General features: G+C 29.1%; 1 protein-coding gene across 1 annotated transcript; it reads right to left on the bottom strand.

Moving 5' to 3' along the window:
• Positions 1–1,713: 1,713 nt before the first annotated feature.
• On the bottom strand, positions 1,714–23,718 carry LOC136969508 (cell division control protein 42 homolog). Its single transcript, XM_067263682.1, has 3 exons — positions 23,410–23,718; positions 9,362–9,420; positions 1,714–3,128 (listed from the first exon to the last, which is right to left on the bottom strand). The coding sequence occupies exons 1-3, from the start codon at positions 23,591–23,593 to the stop codon at positions 2,646–2,648; spliced, it is 726 nt and encodes a 241-aa protein (XP_067119783.1). The 5' UTR covers positions 23,594–23,718; the 3' UTR covers positions 1,714–2,645.
• Positions 23,719–24,785: the final 1,067 nt, after the last annotated feature.

Raw genomic sequence — 24,785 nt, 5'->3', positions numbered from 1 at the left:
AATGTAGAAAGATCAATTTCATTCTCCCAAGTGATTATAATACGTTTTTATAAAACTTAAAGCCATAAATGTATGAATTGAACAATTTCCATACTATTAGGCCTACATAAATTTCAATTACCTTATAACAAAACATGTTTAATTATAAATTTAAATAATGACATTTCGATTTATTATTAACTCACTCTGAGCATTAATATCGAAATAGACACGAATTTATAAATTTTATACTTTGTTCACACAAGCATCACGAAGTCATTGACCCATTTCCGGCGCCAAAGAAAGGAAACACTCATTTTATGACGCAAAACAACATCATTAATTCAATGTTTTCGTTGTTTATAAACATAAAATATTGTTATACTATTTTTAAATCAAGGAAAATGTAAATACAAGTTCTTTTATTACTTATTTTCAGTATTGAAAATAAACAAAAATGAAAACAATTAATCTTCTAACAAAAATGTATCGAGTCTATCTTCTGGACAAATTTTCAATTATTAATAAATACATAATATATTTGGAACTTCAGTAAAAGTTAGATTTGTTTTTACAAAATGGAGAAAACTACTCAATGTAAATAATAAAAAAAAGATTTTATCAAAAAAATAAACAATAAGTGTCAAAAATTCTTTAAAAAATACTCGTAGAATGCGAAGGTTGGTTTGTTTATATTAATATCAGTTTTCGCTTAAACTTCCTCGTTGATGAGGTAAAGTCGGAAAACTGCTGCTAAATACTTACAGTATATTTCGAATCTAAAAATATACTGTACTGATAAAAACGTTTTCTAATGAGAAGTAACAACGAAGAAAGAACGAAAGAAAACCGTAACAAGTCAGCGAACTGCTTTACCCAGAAAAACGAAGCCTTGCAGATTTACAAAAAGTTACATTTACTAAATTTGTATAGAAAATTCTCTTAAAGGCATTTAATTAGGCTTCTTCCTATTTTAACACTATGTTTTTTTATTAATATATATTACTGAAAAACGAGTGGGAGTCCATAAAATTCAAACACATTTACGAAATATTTTAGAAATTCCTTTTCCAGAATAAAGCTTTCTTTGGAATTTTTTAAATGAAAAGAATCGGTTAATTTTTGTGTGCAGTCAAAAATTTAAGTGATTTATACTGAATATTTAAAATGGTTGATAACACTTGTATTTAGTAAACTGTAAATTTGTCAACAACAAAAATATGCTATTAGATATGTAATATTGTAATTATCTTATCATTTTGTGATTACTGCTTATTATAATTAACATAGTTTTTATCTTGAAATGCAATAATAAATTATAATAATCTTCAAATTAACACAAGTATTTGGAAAAATAGATGACAATGTTTAATATAAGCTATTTTGCAAAAGCATTCATTTTCTACAAAATTAAATTATCTTATAAATGAAAAAAATTAACATAGTAAAATTTTATTTCAAACAAAAAAAAAAGTCATATCAAATATTAAACATAAATCATGATTGTTTAGTCATTTTAGTGAATCATATTTGCTTTCTTGCTGAGCAACATGTTTCACTAAATATGGAATACTTAATCTACAAATTAATATATTTTGATAAATCTAATATTGTTTTTAAATATTCATGTTGAATGGCTGGAGAATATTTATTGACTTTCACAAAAAAAAAATTATACATATATTTACTTAAACTTCTGAATATTTTTTCCATCTTTGAAGATATGAAAAAAACTAGAAAGTGGGACAAAAGTTTATTCCAGAATTTTTATAAATACATTACTGTAATACAGTTTAATAAGATCTCAGAATGTTGAGATTTGTCATAGAATACAATTATTTGAAATCATATTCACAAAATTCCATACTTACTATTTTAAGATTAACAAAAATAATCTGAAATGTCACATGGAACAGTTACTTATTGAACATAAGACATTCAAATTTAACTGTTAACGACTTACCTTTTGACAACAAACAATTAGTAATTAAATTTAAAAATTATACTATATAAATTGCTCTAAGAAAAACATTTTAGTTTTATATTTCAACTAAATTTATAACAAAGTTAAGGAACAAATCAAATCTTTGGATTAAGTTTTTGTAGAATACAAATAAATTTTTAATTTATCAATAGATTTCATAGACACCATGGCTTCAACTTACCATAGTAGTATATCAAGCATAATATATATAATATATTAACTATATTTTAATTTCTGTAAACTATTATAATTGAGTTCTATTACAGTCGACTAGATATTATTAACATGAGTAACAACTTCGTAGTTTAATATTTAAATCTGAGTATATGGAACATTCTGTAGTCAGCTCATTCAACAGTGCAGACAATTAGAATTTATTTTACACTATATAGTAGTATTGTAAACAATTTACAGAATATAAAAATTAAATCCAAGTAAACATTTCATATATTTTTATATAATCTAAAAATACTACATTTCATGCAAATTGTTGACTTAAATATATATATTTTTCTATTGATCAGTTTCATTCTAATAAAGTATTCACATCTTGATTAAAATTAAAATCACATGTAAAAAGTACTTCACAAGACAAATTTGTATAAATTTATAAGGCTAAATTTACTATAAATTATTTTTCCATTCAAATAGCAGCAATATATACAAAATAAATTTGTGTAAATCAGAAAAAACAGCAAAATTTTTTCCATCCCCTTTTTTTCCCTAAATTAAGACCTACTGTAGTCATTAATTTATTATCACATGACACTTTTTGTGGTGTATTATCCTGCATGGCAGTGTCAGATTTCTGATACCTCAGAGCTGTTAGAAGAGCTGTATCAAATACTTCTTTAAGATTTTTTTGGGTTAAAGCTGAACATTCGATGTAAGTTACTGCATCAATCTGTTGAGCTAATTGTTTCGCTTCGGATTCTCTGACAGGTTGTTTGTTATAATTGGCAAGTTCTATTAATACTTTGACATCATTGCGCAGATCACATTGAGTACCAATGAGCAATATTGGCGACGTAGGACAATATCTACGTATTTCTGGAAGCCATTTCTTTGTTACGTTGAAAAATGACGTAGGACACACTATATTAAAACACAATAAAAAAACATGTGTCTGTGGATAGCACAGAGTACGAAGTGAATTAAAATCATCCTGAAAATATAAAAATTTTTTAAAACATATCAAACAAAAACTCAATTGTGATAGTAATGAGTTATAAATAAACAAGTAAGACTAATTATGTTTACATATTCTAAATCCAAATGATGATCTGCTTTCTAATGTATAAACTATAAATGTCAAATTTGTGAAAGTTACTTTCTGCATTTTCAACACATCTGTCAAAATTAACAATACTTATAAACTGTTAGAACATATCTTTTTTTTCTTCAAAACACATCATCAATTTATCAATAACTACTTTAAATAATTGATAATTTGATAACTTATTGTAAAAAACTCAGAAATAACACTAATTCATGAAAAATTTTGTCTAGAATTAAAAATACTTTTATTGTTTCTTCCAAATTGTAATTATTATATATGTCACAGGGATATGATAAACGTGGAGATTTGGTGAAATTCCTAAGGGAGATGATCAATTTACTGAAGATGTTAAAATGACAATTCTATAGAGTCATTTCCCTAAAAAAAATAAATGATTTGATCAAATATCTGTACTATTTTAGTGAAAAGATAAAATAAACATGCAATATGTGGAAATAGTGTAAAAGAAGAAGAATATGGATCAAAAATTTTATGCTACTTATGCCAAAAAAAAAAATTATAGATCAAAGGGAACATGTCTAAAAATATCAGTTGAAAAAAAAATGGAAGTTTTTTCATTGAAGAAATTTAAGGATGTGTTAGTGAATTCCACAGTTTTGGTTGATGTACTGTACCTAAGATAGATAGAGGTCCATTAGATGGAAATAATATTACAGGAATAGTATTAGATAAAAAAAATGGTTTATACCAAATTGGTACTTCAGCTGGCATTATAAAAGATTGGCTTCCTAGAAACGCTCCTCAAATAACTACAATCACATTTACAGAAACCGTCCCACCGATAAAGCTAAGTTTGCGAGAAATTGCTGGAAAATTATCTTTATTCGGAGGTCAAGGGTTTAAGAAATATTCCTGTGAAAAATCCAAGGTACAATGCAAAACAAATAGATGTGCCTGTAAAAAAAATAATGTCCTCTGTAACTCCAGGTGCCACAAATTTACAATGTGTTTCAATAAAAATAAACAAACTTGGCATTATCTCTATCTTTTCATATAAGTACTTCTTACTTTGTTGATTTGATTTTTGTCATTTCACGAAACCAGTTTAGATTTGATCAAATCACTTCATTTAATTAGGGAAATGTCAATATCAAACCTTTATTTTAACATCTGCAGTAAATTGATCATCTCCCTTAGGAATTTGACCAAATCCCCACTTTTATCATATCTCTGCAACATTATACACACACATAATATATATATATATATATATATATGTTACTTATATAGTCCTTGGCTATTTTCATTAATTTCTGTATTAATTGAAATATTTTAAGCGTAAGTAAATTTGTTTGTATTTATCATAATTTCCTATGTATAATCAGCAAAATCGCCAGAACATACAATTTGAGAGCAGGTGCAGGCTGACTTTTAAGACAGGTAACTCATAGTAAATTATAGTAGTTACTTAAGTTATTTGCTTAATTATTTCTATTATCTGTAAGTTTTGGAAGTTTATTTTGTTAGCTCTCGGCAGCTATCTCAACACTTTCAATTTTAGTGACTAGTTCACATAATCAGATTTATATATCAAAATTGGTTAGTAGTTAATCATCATAATAAACGACTGGATCAGTTAAGACTGAATTATTATAACTAAAATCTAGATTTTAATCTCAATTGTCTTTACTTTTAAATAACTACAAATATTTTTCATTTTATTCCTATTTTTTCTTTTTATTTCCATAATATAAATAATAGATGTAAAATAGTTTTTTCAAATCAAACAAGTATTTTTATTAAATGAAAACTTTCAGCTTCTTCAAAATCATCTTCAATTCAACAATCTTAATTTGGATTAAATAAAATACTGATAAACTCATACAGAATTTAAATAAATCAAATTTTATAAAGCCTATATCAATAAGAGTTCCTTGTGTGATAAGTTACTGAAAAAAAGTCAAATTTTATATTTTGATACAAAATTTACATAATTATAGAATTTGGATCCAGCAGAATTTCCTTGCAAGTGTAAAAGTTTACCTGACAATCTCTTAATACTTAAAAATGGATGACAGTAAAAATTTATATCATTTTGAAAATTCATAAGAATTTTACATTCAATTTGCAATGATGATAAAAAAAAAATTCAGTCAGATTTTGCCAGTAGTTTTGAGATTATTCATTCATCTCAAAGTCTTTTTTTTTTTTTGTTTGCATGATTGTTCTTCAACTTATTTTATATTTAAAATTTGTTAATAACTTCAGATAAAATTAAACATATAAATAAATATTTAACATACATTCAGTTATTGAGTTTACAATATTTGTGTTTTGTATAGAAAAACTTCTCTTTAGTGAAAAGTTTAATCCTAAAACATATTTTTAAATGATTAAATAATTTCTAATTTACCAATGAAAAATAAAAAGTCACTGGAAAAGATTAAACAACTTTTTTTTATATATAAAAAAAAAAAAAAACAAAAATTAATTCTCCAAATTCAATTGCATGTTTTAAATATATATATATAAACAATTTACATATGATAAAATTTTTATTAGATCCTTTATCATAAAAATCATTTCTACAGTATCTAAATTTGTATATTTAGGTATTTAGTCTTCAAAATAAAAATTTACTCCATTGTAACCATGTAATTTAAAGCAGAAAAAGAATGCAGGAAGTACATAGCAATTACAATCATTTTGAATCTTTGTGGTTGAATTAGTTTGAAAATTACTACTGTGTTATTACTTACATAAATAGCAGTCAAATGTTTCTTCCTAAACAATAGAATCCTTGAACTTTCAGAAATGGATGAGACAATTTAACTTTTAAAAAGACCAAATCATCTAACAGTCATATTGTCTACTGAAATATTTAATGATGCCAAACTGATATTGGAAACATGAAATTAGTTTCAAATTAAGAATTTGCACAAATATACTTTAATTTATAATACATTTTCTCATACTAATAGATAGTGACAAAAATTAAAAAATCTTTCATGTAAAAACTTGTTTCCATTTAAAATCAATATATAAAATGAAAAATTTTGTAAGCTGTTAATATTCAAAATTCTGTCAAATTTAATTCTGAAACACAAGTGCTTCAATCAAACAACATTCAGAGCTGTGTTCAATATCATTCTTGCTAAGTCTAGTTATACTATGATGACAGATTCCTTTCTAACAAATTCTTGACCCTGTCTTTACTAGAATTCTTAGTAATTCTGTCTGCATATCTTTTGTAAAGACATACTAGTAATGCTTGTTGCATTACTACAGTCAGTGCTACTCATAAATGATAGCTGAATGTATTAGTATATATACAGTCGAGTCCGCCTAAGTCGACACCCGGATAACTTGACACCATCAGTTAAGTAGTCAGTTTTCTGTGGTCCCAGCCGACTTACATAGGCATTAATGTTAAAAAACTCCGGTTTACTTGATACCGCCGTTTAACTCGTCACCACTGGATAAGTCGACATACTTTTGGTGTCCCACACTCCGATAAGTCGTCACCCCCTCCTGAAAAATGAATTCACTCCACACATGTGGTGCAAACTCTTTTTTTTTTTTTTTTTTAGGAGGGGGAACTCAATTTATTTATTAATATATAATTAATATATTTAATAATATAATAATATATTATTATTATTAATATATATTAATATATATATATATACACACACACACAAATAAAAATGCCTTAACATTTTGTGTGTTTTTATGTATAAAATAATAATAGATAAACAAAAAGAAAATATACAATCTACATCAACGTCACACCAGAATCCAATTTTGCATTTTCTCATGCCAGAGGCATTAAGAATCCTTAGACGTTACTTGTCAACAATTGACAATTGCAAAGATGATGTTTTCAAGGCATTCATGATCATTGAAAATGAAAGTTGAGACAGTTAAGTACTCAAAACAAACAACACTAAATGAATTTTTCAGTTTTTCATCTACAGAGTAATTGTAAATTGAGGACACAATGTATTGTAAGCCTGTATTACTGTATAACTACTGTATTTTATTAATTGTAGTTTTGTGGGTTTTTTTCCAACTTTGCTTTAGTCGTCACATTGAATAACTCGACACATTTCCTCTTCCCCTTGGGGTGTTGACTTATGCGGAGTTGACTGTATATAACAAATTTGTAATGTTTATAACAAATTAAATGATAATAAAATTACATTTACAATGAATAAAAACTTATTTTTACTTTTTCCAACATTTTAAAAACATGATCTGCTAAACCTGACTCAAAACACCATTCAGAAGTGATCAGAACAATTCTTTGTTCCTCCCTCCTAATCAGTTAAATTTCTTACTTTAGCATTTTGCATTGAAGCTTTGTAAGCAATCCAATAATTGAACACCTTATAACACAATTACTTCCCTCCCTCCTTCCTTTAAACAATTAATTTTTTTTCAAATATACTTAATAATGGAGAATATTGAAAAGATTTATTGCAACTATAAATTTCATAAGAATTACTTGCATTTGTATGTTTATACTATAAATTTGTCAAATAAATTGTTACTTAAAATTATTTCAGTTTTAATAAGCTAGCTTGCTAAACTACCTATTTCTAAATTTTCCATTTTATATGAATTGTTTGGTACAAGAACACTTAAAAAATTCTAGCTTCAAGAAGATTTAAAGAGATGTTTAGAGTTTTTTGTACAAAGAAGTATTGAGTAAATCTTAACCAAATTTGATATACATACTGTAAAAAAAAAAAAAAAAAATAAAAAAATTTACAATTCTTCAACACGTGAACAGTCATGGTGCTCACTTTCTATTTATACAAACATACAAAAACCCTGTATAAATAGAAAGTGAGCACCATGACAGATGCATGTAATATGCACATTAAGGAGACAGCAATGTTAAATTTCATCTTAGTGACTGAATTTTGAAGTAAATGTTATATCCCATACATCAGTTAAATGTGGAAGTCAAACTGCAACAACACTTTTTGCACAGAGTGATTAGCCAGTCATTTCCAATGTCATGGCATCAGTCCCCTAATAAACAAACCTCCCTGCAAAATTTCAGAAATTTTTGACAAAAAGCACAGGAGTTATTACATACAGAAAAAAAAACCCAAATTTTTTTGCATTTCTTGATGTTTCAAGGTGTCCTGAATCCAAAAATGTAAAAATCTGGGGGTTATTTTTTGACAGATTGCTATACTTTCACTCTGTTATATATAACAGTCAGGAAAGTAAAAATGCCTTAATGGAGCAAAGCTACCTTTATAATAAATGTGAGTACCTTCAAGCTGATTCACTCATCAGGTAAATTAAAAGAAAAAAACAATTTTGTCTACGTATTGCTTTTTGTGCTAACAAACAAAATAAAAAAAATTAATTAATATAAACGTCAGAAAAATAAAAGTGTTAATATCATATATTGGTTACAGTCCTACTTTTATACACTTCTACTTCCACTAGATAATGTTTCTATTTTTTCTTTTAAAACACATTTTTATGGCATGAAGTTTTAGAGCACCATATCAATTACATAATAACTTGCCATAATGTAGCATTTAAAATATGCAGTATTCAACTTTACAAATCAAGTTATAATACACAGCAATGTACTACAGACAGCTGAATTCTAGTATAATACTGTATATGCAATAAGAGTGTTAGCTTTGAAATAGTTAGATTCAAGTATAGATCAGAGTCTCAAATGTTTTTTATGGTTTCATCTGAATATGTTAAACCTTATCCTTCATCAAATAGTCATCTCCATTGTGGGGCTAGCTAAACCAATGATGGTAACATAAAAGATACTCTTAGCTTATATCTTTTCTGCAAAACAAAAATAGTATGAATTAAAAATTAAACAGAATGTAGCTATTCCAAAATGTGATTTTTCCAGAAATACATGCCTAACAATATTAACAAGACAACCAAATAGAATGTTCCAGAATTTTGAAACAATAAAGTAGATTACTCGTAAAATTACTAGTATATTTTTAAATCAGCAGATATTCAAACTGGCCTATATCAAAAACCGTGTAAACAAAAGGACCTACTCTACTGATTGTAGTTGTATATTAACTTCATAATTCTTATTTCTGTTATTTATACCCCCCATAAATTTACTAATATTTTTAAATTCATCAATTTCTTACCTGTCCAGCAGTGTCACATAACTGTAAGCAAACAGGCTGATTGTCAACTGTTACTATCACTGCAAATAAAAAATAAAATATTAAATTACATATTTCCTTTGAATCAATTATAAATAATTAACTAATTAAAAACAAAAAGGAAGGAACAAATATTCATAAGAACCAGTTTTCTTATGCCATAAAAAATAACCAGGTTGCAATCAAGCAAATTAGACAGATTGCAACAGATGCCATTTTGTGGGAGCGCTGATCTGATGCTGAATCACAGTTTGAAGCTTCTTATAAAATGTATGATGCCCTTTTTTATAGCTTGTACCCCCCTTTTGTACAGTCTGCAGGTGCTGTTGTTTATGTACAATCAAACCTCAGGTTTTGAATGCCTTGCTTTTAGAGCAATTTTGTTTACAAACAAATTTTGAATGTCTTATATGCCCTGGTTACTGTACAATAACTTGGTTGCTGGACAAGCTACGCAGCAAAAGCCATCCATAGATTAGAGAGACACAGATGGTCAACTCCACATACTTCCTGTGTTCAAGAAAGTTGATGGTCCGACCAATCAATGACAAGACTACAACCTTGTCAAAAGTATGGATTATTGTTCACTTTACAGTATGTCATTCAATAGTGTTTAGTTTAAAAAACAGACATTAAATTATTAATTCTTTTTAACAAAATTTACTTGCAATCTTGTGCATGTAACAACAGAAAAGAGATGAAAGCGATTATATAAAAATCTTAAGAAACAGCATGCCACTTTAGCAACATTAGACAAAAATATGGAATATAGTATTTACAGAGACATATGTATAGAATAAAGTAAATCAATATTGCATAAGACTGCCTTTGGCATTTATTACTGCTTTAATATGTCTCAGTATTGAAGCAAACTAACTTTTCACACACAGTCAAGATCATTTCAAAGTTGACAAACTCAAAAGTTCAAAAAACAGGCTATCATTAATTTTTACATATTGATAAGATGATTAACCTTAATTTTACTTTTAAGACTTAACTTTTTATTAAATCCATCAAAAAATTTTGAAGAAAATATTATGTGTGTTTTACAAATTGTAAATTTGTAAAAACACACATAATATTTCAAAGTTCAAAACTATTTCAAAGTTGACACGAAATAAAACATTCAGAAAGAGTCAAATCAAAACTTTGTTGGACCATCTTTGGCCTGAATTACATGAAGAAATCGACTTTGCATACTGTTAATTAATTTACAAATGATATCCTGCCCAATTTCTGACCAAACCTTAAATAATAATTCTTTGTACAATGATAAAGATTTTATATGGCTAAGAGGAATACAAAAGTATAATTTGTCCCACAGATGTTCTAATAAATTTAAGTCTGGTGAATGCAGTGGCCATTCAAGAACTTTGATATCATTTTCAATAAAATATTTTCTGAGAAGCAATGCTGTATGTTGGGGATCATTGTCTTGTTGAAAAACAAATTTATTTTCAATCCCCATTTTCCTTGCTGATGCCATTAAATTGTCTTTAAGTATCTGTTCATAATTTACTGCTTTCATGCAATCGTGAATTTGAACAATATTGCCCATTTCGAACTCCGAAAAACACCACCAAACCATTATCTAAGGAAAGGGTTTTATTGTTCCCACAGTTTTATTTTTATTAAATGCTTGATTTTTCTTTCTCCAAACAAATTTCCTTCTTTTAGCATGCTGCAACTCTTAACTCATCACTCCAAATAACACTCTTCCAAAACTCTAGGGGCTTGTCCATAAATTTTTTGGCAAAAGCTACTCTTTTCTTCTGTAACACTGCTGAAATAATTGGTTTTCTACGAGCCACTCTTCTATGGAAACTTTAAATTTATTCTTCTCTTAATAGTTGAAACACTGGCTTTAAGCTTAAGCTCTTCTTTTATTTCTTTAGCTGTTATAAAAGAGTTTTTGGTGGTCTCACAGAAAATCATGGCATTTTCTCTTGATGTTGTGGCCTTAGGGCAGTGTCCCCATGATAAATTTCTCACTGTATTGTTATTTAAATATTTTACCACTATTTTTCTGACTCCATGATATTTGATGCTTTTTGCAATAATAGAATGAGAATTGACATTTTTTCCGCTCATGTACAATCTGCACTCTTTCTTCAAGACTCAATTCTCTCTTCTTTAACATATTTTCTTACTGATACTAAAAAACTATTTAATTGACAACTCTGAAGTTAAATTTTGTGTTATAACCAATTTGAAATTAATTACTTACTGTATTTACAATGTTTTCTTTGTTGTCAACTTTCAATTGACACAATAATATTTTACTTGTCGCTCTTCAATTGTTTATTGGTGAAACAAACTAATCAGTTATCTATTGTTTTACACCAATTAACAAGGCTATAGCAATATGCAGAGTAGTTAACAGATCAGAAATGCATTTTTTTCCTTAAAATGTTAAAGAAAAACAATTTTTTCAGTTGTCAACTTTGAAATGATCTTGACTGTAAGTCTGCAGGTATTTCTGCCCAGCTGATTCGAATAGTACTCTTCAATTCAAACAATGAAGCCAGTTTCTTTTTCGAACCATTTTCTTCAAAATATTCTGCAAATTCTCTATTGGATTTAACTTTGGCTGTTTAGTGGTCAATCTAAATGTGAAATATTTTTGTTTTGGAACCATTGGCATACTGTTTTAGCATGGTGGGAAGATGCATTGTCAACTCGATAGATGAAGTCAGTCACCAAAGTGTTCCTCTGTTGATTTTAGCATAAAATTGTCTAAAATTTCCAAGTAAACCTCTACATTCACTGTATTATTGACAATTGCCAAATGTCCAGATCCTGCTGCAGTCATGGCACATCAAACCGTAACTCCATTTGGAAATTGTTAAAAAAATATTTTTTCAATTTTATTTGTTTCTTGTTTTACTCATTGTTTTAATTATACAGCTGAGAAATGGAGCTCCCAAAAATATGTAAAGTTTCAAGAACTTCTAGTCATGAAGATATTTGTCCTATACATTTAAAAAAAGTGTAAATAAGTAACTTTTTAATCTGAAAAAAACATTTTTATTTGGAATTTTATTATTTTATTTAATATTTATTGGATAATATCAAAAACAATTGAGAATGATTACTCTGAAAAGTGTTAAAAATGAAAATATTTGCATAATCAATATTTTAACTTTATTTATAGAATTTTCTCAAATGAAAAAAACCGTAAGATGAGATGCAATATTAATTAATTAGGTGGATATAATTAATCTGATTAGCTTCTCTTGTATCTTTCACGTCAACAAGTTTCAGATGTGATTTTTTAATGTAGGCCTAAATTGATTTAAATATAAAGACAACCTAAGATCTAATAAAATTGTTCAAAATGAAAGAAAATATACTGTATAATAAATTATTAAATACAATAACATCCAAATTTATTAAAAAAAAAAAAAAAAACACACACACAGAATGAATTCTCTTAACAAATTTTTCTCTCTTCTTACATTATTACATTACTACATTAAAACAAATATAAAAAATAACGATGAAAAATTAGTTTTGTTATAATATAAAAAAATATGTATTACAGGTTAAACTTTATAAAGATAACTTTATAGTAATGTATCATAAAAACAATAAAAATGCAAAAAAAACAGATATAAATTTGATTTTTTTCCCACAAACTATTATTCCAAAAATATAAAAGATAAACTAATTTTAATTGGATTACATGAACACAGTTTGTTTGAAATATATAGATATATATGTCAATTTTAAAGCAGAAAAAACTGATTGCACAATGCCAATAATTCATCCAAACTCATGCCATAATTATTTGGGCTAATATTATGCTATAATTAATAATTAGAAACTAAGTAATTTGGTACTAGAGGTAGACATTAGACATCATCTTTTGTCTAAATTAGTAATTATAGTAATTTATTAAATAATTTAGAACATTTTGGAAGAAAAGAACTAGACCAGAGTAGGACTTAACCTGCAGTCTCTGTTTACTGTGTGGTGCACCTGCCAGTTATGCCATCCAGACTCCAAGCAAGTCTTCGCTTCCAGAAGTATTTAAATTTAGATATAACCATTCATGGTTACTTACAGCACCGGCTGGGGGTGACTCCTACACCTACAGCCTATGTACGTATCCACTATGGCACACAGCCAGCTATCGCTTAATTACAATGAGAGTTTGGATCAGTATCTATACATCGGGCTTTGGGATGTTGATATGTAGGCAATAATTCATACAAGGAAACCTTTAATCCAGCACACTAACTTTATTAAAAGCTAAGATTTTCAACTTTTAAGAGTTCTTTTAAGAGAACTTTCAACTTTCAAATTTTAAGAGGCCATCCTCAGGCTATTTCAATTACATCAATGTTTTCAATGGAATGAAATCAGAGCTTCAAAATTTAAATTTATATGTAGATTATGGAATTATGGAATTTTGATTGGGAATTTCAAAAATGTTCTAATATTCTAATATGATGTTAAATAGAAAAGCAAGGTTGAGAACGTAAGCATTTCATAAAGTTAGTGTGCTACATTAAAGATTTTGTTGTGCAAATTACCATATCTCATTTATCATCAGAATAATCAATAAACTTTAATTATAATTTACTTCTCCCTAATTACATTGATTTGATTGCACTCAATTTATAAAATACTTTTTATTCATTATATTATCATACTTATATGTTTAAAGTATTTTAAATAATGTTTAATTACACTAATCAAATGTAATTTTCTTTATATATAATTGATTAATTAATGTAGTTTTCATAAAAATGGAAATTTAGTATCTTTTTTATATGCCATTATTTTAACAATCATAAAAATTATTAATATGTAAATTCTGTCTTATTAAATTATATACAAAAACATCCAGACACACTGTAAAATAGACTTCTAACTCCAAACCAAAACAGTGCTTATTTCGATATAAATTCTTTCACTAACGTTTTCGAATCCCAGGTTCTTCCTCAGGTGAACAAAAAACGGACAAAATATTTGATGGAACAAATCTTTTTTGAATGACTTCTGAAACGGAACATTCTAAGGAAACTCGCACCATCCTCGTCATTTGCACATGCGCAGCTGATAGAAATATAACTTTTGCCTTATCATGTATCATAAACAAGGGTTTGCCAGGCTATCGATAATAATACTTCATCTTTACTGTTGATACATTTTTCTTCTCGTGCTGCTTTAAGTATATATATTGCTTCCATCCAGCATAAATGGTGTGGTTGCTGCATCATGTATATTATCTTGGCCTCATTAAAAAATGGTTGTATATCAGGGTCTGTGGCATACTGTGCCAATGCGATTGTATGTCTGTTATGTAAGATGTCCGCTTTGTGCCCTTTAATCCTCATTTCCAACAATCTTTTTGTGGATCCCACATATATTAAATCTTTATCCCATCTATGATCTCTCATAGGGATGGTGTACACTAGCTAACTTGTCATGTTGTGGAGTATCCTTTCCATTACTCAGCATTCTAAAAATAGTGGGACATCATCTAAAGATTATGGTGACATGTTTTCTCCTGGTGATCTCTTTGTACAGTTTCTCTAAGTACGGATTATAAGTAATCGGTATTCTGTCTTTATGAATGATATCTTCTTGCCCTCGTGCTTGTGGTTGTTCCACTCATTGGGGACGAAGTGTTTTCTTGGATAGCGCAGCTATCAGGTTACCATATCCATGGTGTTCGGCAATAGTATTAATCGTGTTGATTTCTGTTGTAAGTGCCTTAATTGTATTAATCGTGTTGAAATTATATCGAAATAAGCGGTTTTGGTTTGGAGTTAGAAGTAAGTCTGATATTAAATTATATTTTCATTTTTAATACAAGGTCCATTATAATCAAAACTATAGTGGCGTGCTGTCATTGGAAGCAGAGGAAATGCCGCTTCCCTTGTATTTTCTAAAAAATAAATACATATTGTGAGATTATTTTCATATAATTAAAATTAATATTTTATTATAACCGCATTGTGTATCTTATTACAAATTTCTATACTACATGTGAAAAAAATGATAAGATTGGTATTGTATATTCGAATATTAGTGGCAGAATGGAAGTGCTGTATTGTCAGCTTCCAAACAGCCAGATTATACTCATTCGCGCATGCGCTTTACAGAGCACCAACCTCACCCAGTTTTGCTGGTGGAAGCTACACACACATAATGCTTCCAATTCTATCCAGGACCGGTCCTAGGCTGTTAGCCGCCTGCCTGCTAGATATTTGGCCACCCTCGCCCAATTATGTGAATCATGAGTAGATTTATAACTTAACCCAACTGATAAGAATTTACTGGTATGATGTTTTTATGATAGTTCCGTATAGTTGACAGGAGTTTAAAAAAAATCCATTAAAATATTTGATATTTTTATTCTGCTCTCCCATCTTATATTACTTACGGATTTCAATGTTAAACCAGTGATATTACGATTTCTTATGTCCCAGCTATAAGAGTATGTAGAAAAAAAATGTACAAATCTTGTACAATGTTAAAAAATTAAACTATTACTTTGGCAGCATCATTTACAACTAAATTTAATGAAAAATGCATAAGGTACAAAAAAAGCTGTAGAATTTATTTTCCTTAAATTTACGATTTATGTATCCATTGTCATAAAAATTTGTCTTTCCACTTTTTCCCAAGACTACAAATATTCAAGTACAAAGTAACTGGTTTCAACTTATTTCTACTTTAGTTAAATAATTAAGAAATTGGGGAATTGGGGACATAAATAAAACCCTGCCGAAAGAGCCGGAATTTTACTTACACAAAAGCTTAACCAAACCAATCTCTAGCTGAGTACAGTGTAGACTGATTTCTTCATAATATTAGATAATAAAGACAGAAACTTTTCCAGTTCAATGAGAGTGACCGAAAAGTTGTAAATTTTGGAAATTTCCGTAGACCCTGGTCCTAAAACAAATTAGTTAAAAAACAAATGACAAACAATCTATTAAGTTTAACATGTTTAAATTTTTATAGCTATGGCGAAAAATGTTTAAAATGTACAACAACCTTGTCGCATCCTTAGAGGTATACGAGTGATGCAACAAAAGAGGCATTTGACATTAACCGGTATTGGCACCCTCAGGATTTGGCAGCGCATGCATGCACCTACCAGGACTGTCTGTGATTCCATCCATTAGTCACTCGTAGGGAGCTATTTGACTAAGTGGATTGTTTTAGTATTTAAAAAGTAAAAAAGATTTTATGTTATTTTTATGTACGTTTCTTTACAAAGCTATATTGAATTATAGTTTTCTTTAAAAGTATATTCATACAATTGAAGAATATTTTGTACCAGGTATGAGTATGTACTGTACTGTTCATCCACCACACATTTTATTTCACCAAGTTTTTGTTATTTTATTTATAATTTTAGCCCTTATATCATGGCTAGTGATTCAGAATGTAATTGTGATATTAAAAATACATTTAGAGAAGTCTACGGTTTTTACTGGCTTATCAAACAAACAATACGAATGGAACCAAGATCATCACCGACGCGTAATTAACTGATTGCCCCTGGAAGTCGGCTTCTAACAGAAACACAGCTTCCCTATCATCAAATGTCAGGGCACACCACTGCAAAACTAAGGAAAAATGTTCTAATTATAGGATTAATTTGTTTACAAAATAGAATAATTTATGAGTATAGCACATTATATGTTTAAAAATGTCAATTAAGCTGATCCTTATTATTAAATAATTAATATAAAAAAGGTAATGTCTTAATTATACTTCTAAAAGTATTTTTATCATTTTCTTTCCTCTTAAATAAAGATACTTAAATGTCATGTTGCTTTCTATTTTGCATAATTTTTTTTATTCTCATTTCTGCTCTTAATTCAAAAAACAATAGAATTTGAATATGAATAAATATACATTTAAAAATAATAAACATTTATAAATATTATAAATATACATTAAAATAAACAACATAAATATATAACTTATAAACACATAAACATAACACAACAACTTAAAAATATAACTTTATAAATATACATTTTAATTAAAAATTTTAAAATTTGTCATAAGATTTGAATGAATATACAGTAGAGCATCGATTATCCAAATACCAATCAACCGAAACATCGGTTAACCGAAAGAGTCCATTGGCATATTCAAATTCCGCTCATGCTGTAGCACTGCAGCTCTCCTTCTCCCTGCCAACCTAAACTGTAGACCTACTTTAATGTACTTCTTTATGTAAGATATGTATTTCTAAGACATGTGATACAAAATATATGGTCACCTTGAACCTCCATCAAATGTTGCCTGCCCTAGGCTGTTCTTTCAGCCCAAAACGCATAAAAAGAACTGGCCATTACGACCTTTAGTAAACAAAAGGTCACATCCAACTTACCACCTGGAAAAAGCCCTGGCAAAATTTCTACGAGAGCTGCTTCTGGAGTCACCATTTGTCACTCCCTCCCCCATAGACGCCAAGACCACCATCAAAGCCAACATCACAAGAGCAAACATCAACACCTGCACCTTCTACAAAATGGACGTGGGATCTCTATACCCTTCCGTCCCCACATTTGAAGCCGTAATGCTAGCCAATGCTATGCTCCTTAAGAAAGGTCTCACAGTTCAGCAGGTACTAGATATTCGTGAAGCATTGATCTTCGTCACTGAAAACAATTATTTCCGCTTCAACCAGAAAATCTATCTCCAGAAACAGGGTATCCCTATGGGCTCCCCTCTCTCTGCAGTCTTGGCCGAGCTCATCATGAGGGACGTGGAGCAAAAAACTTTCAATGCACCGCTCACTATTTGCTACCCTCTATTATACCTACGCTATGTTGACGACATCCTAGTAGTATGGGGAAATTCAGAGGAAGAATTCATCCGATTTATGCAGCGATTATCAAGCGTTTATCCCACCATCAAATTCACTTGGGAAAAGGAGCAGAACCAAACAATAACATTTCTGGATATGCGGATACAGAAATCGCCGGAAGGACCACGGTTTGCGGTACACCACAAGTCCGACATGATTCCCCACATCACTCCAGCTGACGCCTTCCAACCATCGCGGTATATCAATGCCGCCATAGCAGCTCTCATCAGAAGGGCGATACCGCTTCCCTCATCGCAGGACCTAACAAACGATGAATTGGAAATCATACGAACGGCAGTACATCACGCTGGGTTTACAGGCGCCAAATTTACGCATGTACTGCGTAGAGTGAACGACTCCATCCACCCGTTCACCACGCTACAAATAAAAAAGAAATGGCAATAGTACCGTCAACATTACCATATCTAGGAGCACAATCCATACTCATTAGCCATATATTCCGGCGGTACGGCTTCGTGCTCCCCTTGACCCCTCTACCCAGCCTACGCAGAAGTATATGCAACGACCGAGACAAAATCAGCGCATTAGAAAAATCGGGGGTCTACGTGGTGCCACTACAAAATATATACAGTACAGTTTTGTGCTTAATATATTTTTTTGTAAATGATCAGTCGAATTGTTTTGGATAATCAATGCTCTACTGTATATTCATCATAAAAGGTAATTCTTTGAAAAAAAGTTAGTTTACGTAACAAATTTAAATTATTAATAAAAATAACTGCAATCAATTAATATTTGTTTTCCAATATCATGATTCACAAATTGATATTAAAACAGTTTTTGCTTAGTAATTTCCTAGTAAGAAATACACATTACTGTTGTTTTACTATTGATTTATATATGTTACAATAAAACCCGTTTTTAGTGAAAACACGTTTTAACTAGTTGAAACTAGTTTTTACTGGATATCATTGTTAAAACTAGAATTTACTGCTAGTCAAAAATGAATTTGAGTTAAAACTAGTTTTAACTGGACAAAACAGGTTGACATCCAGTAAAAACTAGTTTCAACTAGTTAAAATGCATTTTCACTAAAAATGGGTTTTTACTGTAACATATATATATATATAAAACTGGTGTGTAAAAAAAATAAAATGGTTGTGTGTGGTTTACAAATATTGCCCAGTTATTATGAAAATTTGCACCTTTAATCATTCAGCAACAAATGTTTTAATAAATTAAAAACGTTTTTGATCGTTTTTAACGATCTTCTTCAGTTACAACTCAAATTAATAAAAGAACGATAAAATGGAACTAAATACGAAAATTAATAAATGCGCATGCGCAACTATAAATATATCGCGCATGACGCCTAAGATACATATATTACAGAATAAAAGAATAAAATTATATAACAAAAATACGTGGCCGCATCCCTTGTACGTTGTTATTGTTTATCTTTATAAAACGATTTCCATGCGGTTGATAAAGAGTCCGCGTCTCTATGATTGATACATCCCGTTTTTTCTTGGGCTTTATATATTTCTAGCTTTTCTAGATGTTTGATTGTATGTTTATTGCTCGTCGGCTTGATGATGGAAGCATGGTCCCACAATACCTCAATATCTCGTTGCCTGGCGTATGATGCTAGAACCGTGGTGTCTAGATTCTTATTAATCGAGTACTGGGGTTCTTTGATCCTTTGTTCTAAGTGTGGGATGCTGTGGGAGCTACTTTACAGCACTTAGAACAAAGGATCAAAGAACACCAGTACTCGATTAATAAGAATCTAGACACCACGGTTCTAGCATCATACGCCAGGCAACGAGATATTGAGGTATTGTGGGACCATGCTTCCATCATCAAGCCGACGAGCAATAAACATACAATCAAACATCTAGAAAAGCTAGAAATATATAAAGCCCAAGAAAAAACGGGATGTATCAATCATAGAGACGCGGACTCTTTATCAACCGCATGGAAATCGTTTTATAAAGATAAACAATAACAACGTACAAGGGATGCGGCAACGTATTTTTGTTATATAATTTTATTCTTTTATTCTGTAATATATGTATCTTAGGCGTCATGCGCGATATATTTATAGTTGCGCATGCGCATTTATTAATTTTCGTATTTAGTTCCATTTTATCGTTCTTTTATTAATTTGAGTTGTAACTGAAGAAGATCGTTAAAAACGATCGAAAACGTTTTTAATTTATTAAAACATTTGTTGCTGGATGATTAAAGGTGCAAATTTTCATATTAATTCTAATTTCCAGTAATTTAAAGTTGGTTTCTATTGCCCAGTTATGTTGTATGCATTCATAAAATGTTTATTTAATTTTAACATTTTGTTCATTTTGCAGTTAACTCTGCCAGTAAAAAGAAAAAGAAATTACAAGTTTTTAAAAACATTTTGAATTTCTAAAATTAATATGTACTATATGTTTGCATCTATATATTTATAAATATATATATGCTGTTCCTGATCAGGCAAATCAGGTTTGTTTTTTAATCAATCATCCTGGTTTGTATTATGTACCAAATATAAGTGTAAAAAAATTTTTTTATGTAGGATGTATGTCTGTTGTCTTTTTTGACCTTCTTTATATATAACCTGATAACACAAACATCAATTAGTTCAGATTAACAAGAGCATATATATCATAAATGACAATGAATATAAAAATTAGAAAGTTATAATTTCAGTACATTCACAAACAACTGATTAATTACTTAAACAATAATACAGACTATAGTCATCTTTATTAAATCAGTAAAAATCCAATTTAATAACTAAAACAATGTTTTTGGCCATTTTTATAGTCCTCAGGCTATTAAGCTAATTACAACCATCTTTTCAAATGCAATGGATCATCAAACATCCATATCATACAGAAATTCAAACTATTTATAATGCTGATCAATTGTAACATTTACATTAAGATTAATAAATTACACTTATAACTTTTAAGCATAAACAACAAGAGATTTTACATGCAATTACAACATCTAGGGTATTCATATAAAGATTTAGAAGCTCTTGAAACAATATTCTTGTCTAAAGTTCATTGATCTTTCCTGTTTTTTAATTTGTAAATTTCTACAGCTTCATATATTTAAGGTTATATTTTCTTGTTAAAAGGTATTATGATTTTTGCCTCTTCCCAGTTTATTGATTCCTCCAACATATACAGCTAAAGCTGTGGACGGTATCCCTTGTCTAATAGTGTAACATTCTCCTTAATCCTAGGCATCAATGAGCATACCATCACATCAATACAAAGATCCCAATCAAGGACCACAGACGTAATCAAAACAGTGTATTGGTGCAACGACTGAAAACCTTTGTCATACTTTACATTTTATTAAAATTAGTTTTTACTGGAAATTCAAGTTTGTTTTATTGAGTAATATATTTTACTTAATGAACTGAATTTTTAATTATGCATTTGAAATTAAAATTCAATTTTATAAAACATTTTATTTTAAACAAAACAATAAAAATATTGAATTCATATTCACAAAAATACTTTTATATAAATATTAATTTCACATCAAATTCAATTTGATGTATGGTTCATATTAAAATTCTATAAACATTAAATTTGTTTTAATGAATATTGTCAACATTTATGGCTAGTTACCCAAAACATTAAGTGTCATCTACTGTGTTATTACAAGTAAATAATGTAAGTGGATTTAAAATCACAGTAAAGATGCATAATAATAGATATGTACTTTATAATTTTGTATATCAAAAAGAAACATTTGTATTTATAAATAAAAATTAAACAGGATAAGTTTTACTATATTACTAATCACTATATAATTTCATTATTATTATTTTATCTATATTGAGATTAATATTTAAAGCAAGTTTTCCAAGTATGTTCATAACTGTGTAATAAATTATATATTTGGATTAAACAACTTGTGTTATAATTATATTAATGTATACTAGGGTGGTACTATGTATGTAAGTTGATGAGGGGTCTTTGTACCCAAAATGCATTCTTACTATAATTCAATTGTGGTTATTAAAGGCTACTTTTTGTAAAATCTAGTCTATTTATTCCAATCAGCCCTGATGTGATAAGCCCTCCAATTTATTAAAACTTATTCATTAGGTTAATTGATTTGATCCAAATTAAAGTCATGGGCTAGAAGCATTATTTATTATTATAAATTATATGTAATGAATTTATATATAAGCATTATAGCAGCTTGTTTATATATATATATATATATATATATATATATATATATATATATAAAATCAAATTTATAAGTACAATTACACAGTATTTAGATGCAAATCTGCACAAATAAATATTTCAAATAATATTGTATTTACAAGTGATTAATTTGTGCTGGAAATTGATTTCAGTCATTTTATTAATTATACCCAGTTTTGAGCAGTTGATTATAATTAACTTTACATATACAGTAATACCTTGGTTTTTGTTGACTTCAGTTATTGTCGGTTTTGGTTTTTTTCAGCATGCCCACATGACCTTGCTGCTAATTTTGCAAAGATAAAGGGTGACCCATGAGTTCCCCCTCTCTCTCCCCTCCTTGCCATCTCCCATACACCAAAAAGAGTTTTCAGAAAGGTTAATGCCATGTCAAATGTTCATTTATTCTTTACATTAGTTTTTTATATTCATTTTATATTAATTTCTTATTATTTTTAGTATTAAACACTATATTTATTCTGTATAAAATGTGTTTTTGGTATGTATTCGGGAACGTCTAGAACGAATTAATTGGATTTACATTGATTCATAGAAATAATTGTCTTGGTTTTTTCCGATTGTTTTTGGATGAATTATTGACGAAAGCAGACGTATTACCATACATACAATTTATTTTTAAAAAATACTTCCCAAATACTACTGCATAGTTCAGATATTTTAAAACTTTTTCGCAGACAATGAATTTCCTCTTATACATTTGACATACATATTAAGCTCTGCATATTTGAAGTCATTTAAATGAGCAAATTTAATCTGTAACTATTCTAACCGTGTTCTCAGTCATCTTTAGATGCATTAAAGTAACAAAGAACATTTGAATAATATAAATATCAAAGTGATAAACCTCTAAGCATATGTTTTATGATATTCACAAGTTAGTTGAGCTTTTCAACAATATTAAATTTGTAGATGTAAACATTCAACATTAGAGTTTATAGATAAATAGAAAACATAATTACCTGAATAATTATCAAAAGCGGTGGGAATATATTCGTTTGGGTAACCATTAGTGCTGTAACTAACGACAAGACTTGTCTTTCCAACACAACTATCACCTACGAGAACACATTTTACTTTCGTATGGCCTAACTCTGGTGTCTCTAATAATTTGCGCGCGCCTTTCTCGTCTGGTTCTAATGTCATCTCTAACCAATCTATCTACCATTATGCCGAGAATGACATTGCACGATTAAAATACTAAGCAAATGACATTTTCGTCGCCATTATCGTCACCGCCTGAGATAATGACGTCATAACTCGATGATGTCATCTACCAGGAAGTTAAAAAGTAAAATATTCAGGAAAATAACAACGTATTAATATTTATAATAATGAATCATTGTCTGTTTGATAAAGTCTGTTGGAAAATTTTTATATTTTCTCCTTGATGTGTATATTTTTGAAATTTTAATATATTTTAGCATAGACATCATAGATGACACTTTTTAAAAATTTTATCAATATATAAATAAAATTACTATTTCATATTTTAAAATTTTATTTCTAATATAATTTATGTAATAAATATATCATCGCTTTGCTTGATATAATCATTGAGATAATAATTAATATAAATTTAATTTTTATAAAGAAAAATCTATAAAATATTATATAATAAAAAATAATTTTCTGTGATATGTGTTGTAATTGTCCTTATAAAAATGGGATATACTATAGATTACTCTCTATGGAATTTCGGGATTTTGAGTATCTATCTGAACTCAGGAGACCGAAACGAGTTCAACAATACCCTACTTTTGGACTGGAGACGAAAAATAAGAAAGTTACCATACTTATTTAATGCTATCATGCAGACGGCACCGTAGTTGCTAGTGCCGCTATCTTGCGGTAGTCTGCAAACCGTTAAAAAAGCACTCTGAAAGGCAAGAAATTGCACGAACAGTCGAACGCCACTTCCTTTTTTTTCTTTTGTTCAAGAATTACCGTGAATCAATAACTAGTGACGTTAAACACTCGACGGCCTGCCGGAGGCCCCCCTCCGGGAGATCCGTCGGGAGCGCGAACAGTCGAACGCCACAGTGGAAAACTAAAATGACGTAGAATGCCTTGTGAAAGGCAAGAAATTGTAAATATGATAACTTTCTTATTTTTCGTCTCCGGTCCAAAAGTAGGGTACCGTTGAACTCGTCTCTTCTTCTTTCTTGGACAGGGTGTTTATATGGAGTTTATGGCACAGTTAGGCACTATACTCCGACGAGCTTGGTTTGATCGCTAGGCGACCGACGAGCCGGCCTAATAGAAGACGGTTTAACGTACGCGAGGGGAGATAGAATGCCTTCCGAGAGGACTTTTATGGGGAGCTGGCCCCTATTTA

Source organism: Centruroides vittatus, unplaced genomic scaffold (assembly GCF_030686945.1).
Source record: "Centruroides vittatus isolate TY-2023 unplaced genomic scaffold, ASM3068694v2 contig_18, whole genome shotgun sequence".
NCBI lineage: Eukaryota > Metazoa > Arthropoda > Arachnida > Scorpiones > Buthidae > Centruroides > Centruroides vittatus.
This window is presented reverse-complemented; position numbering and strand designations above follow the sequence as displayed.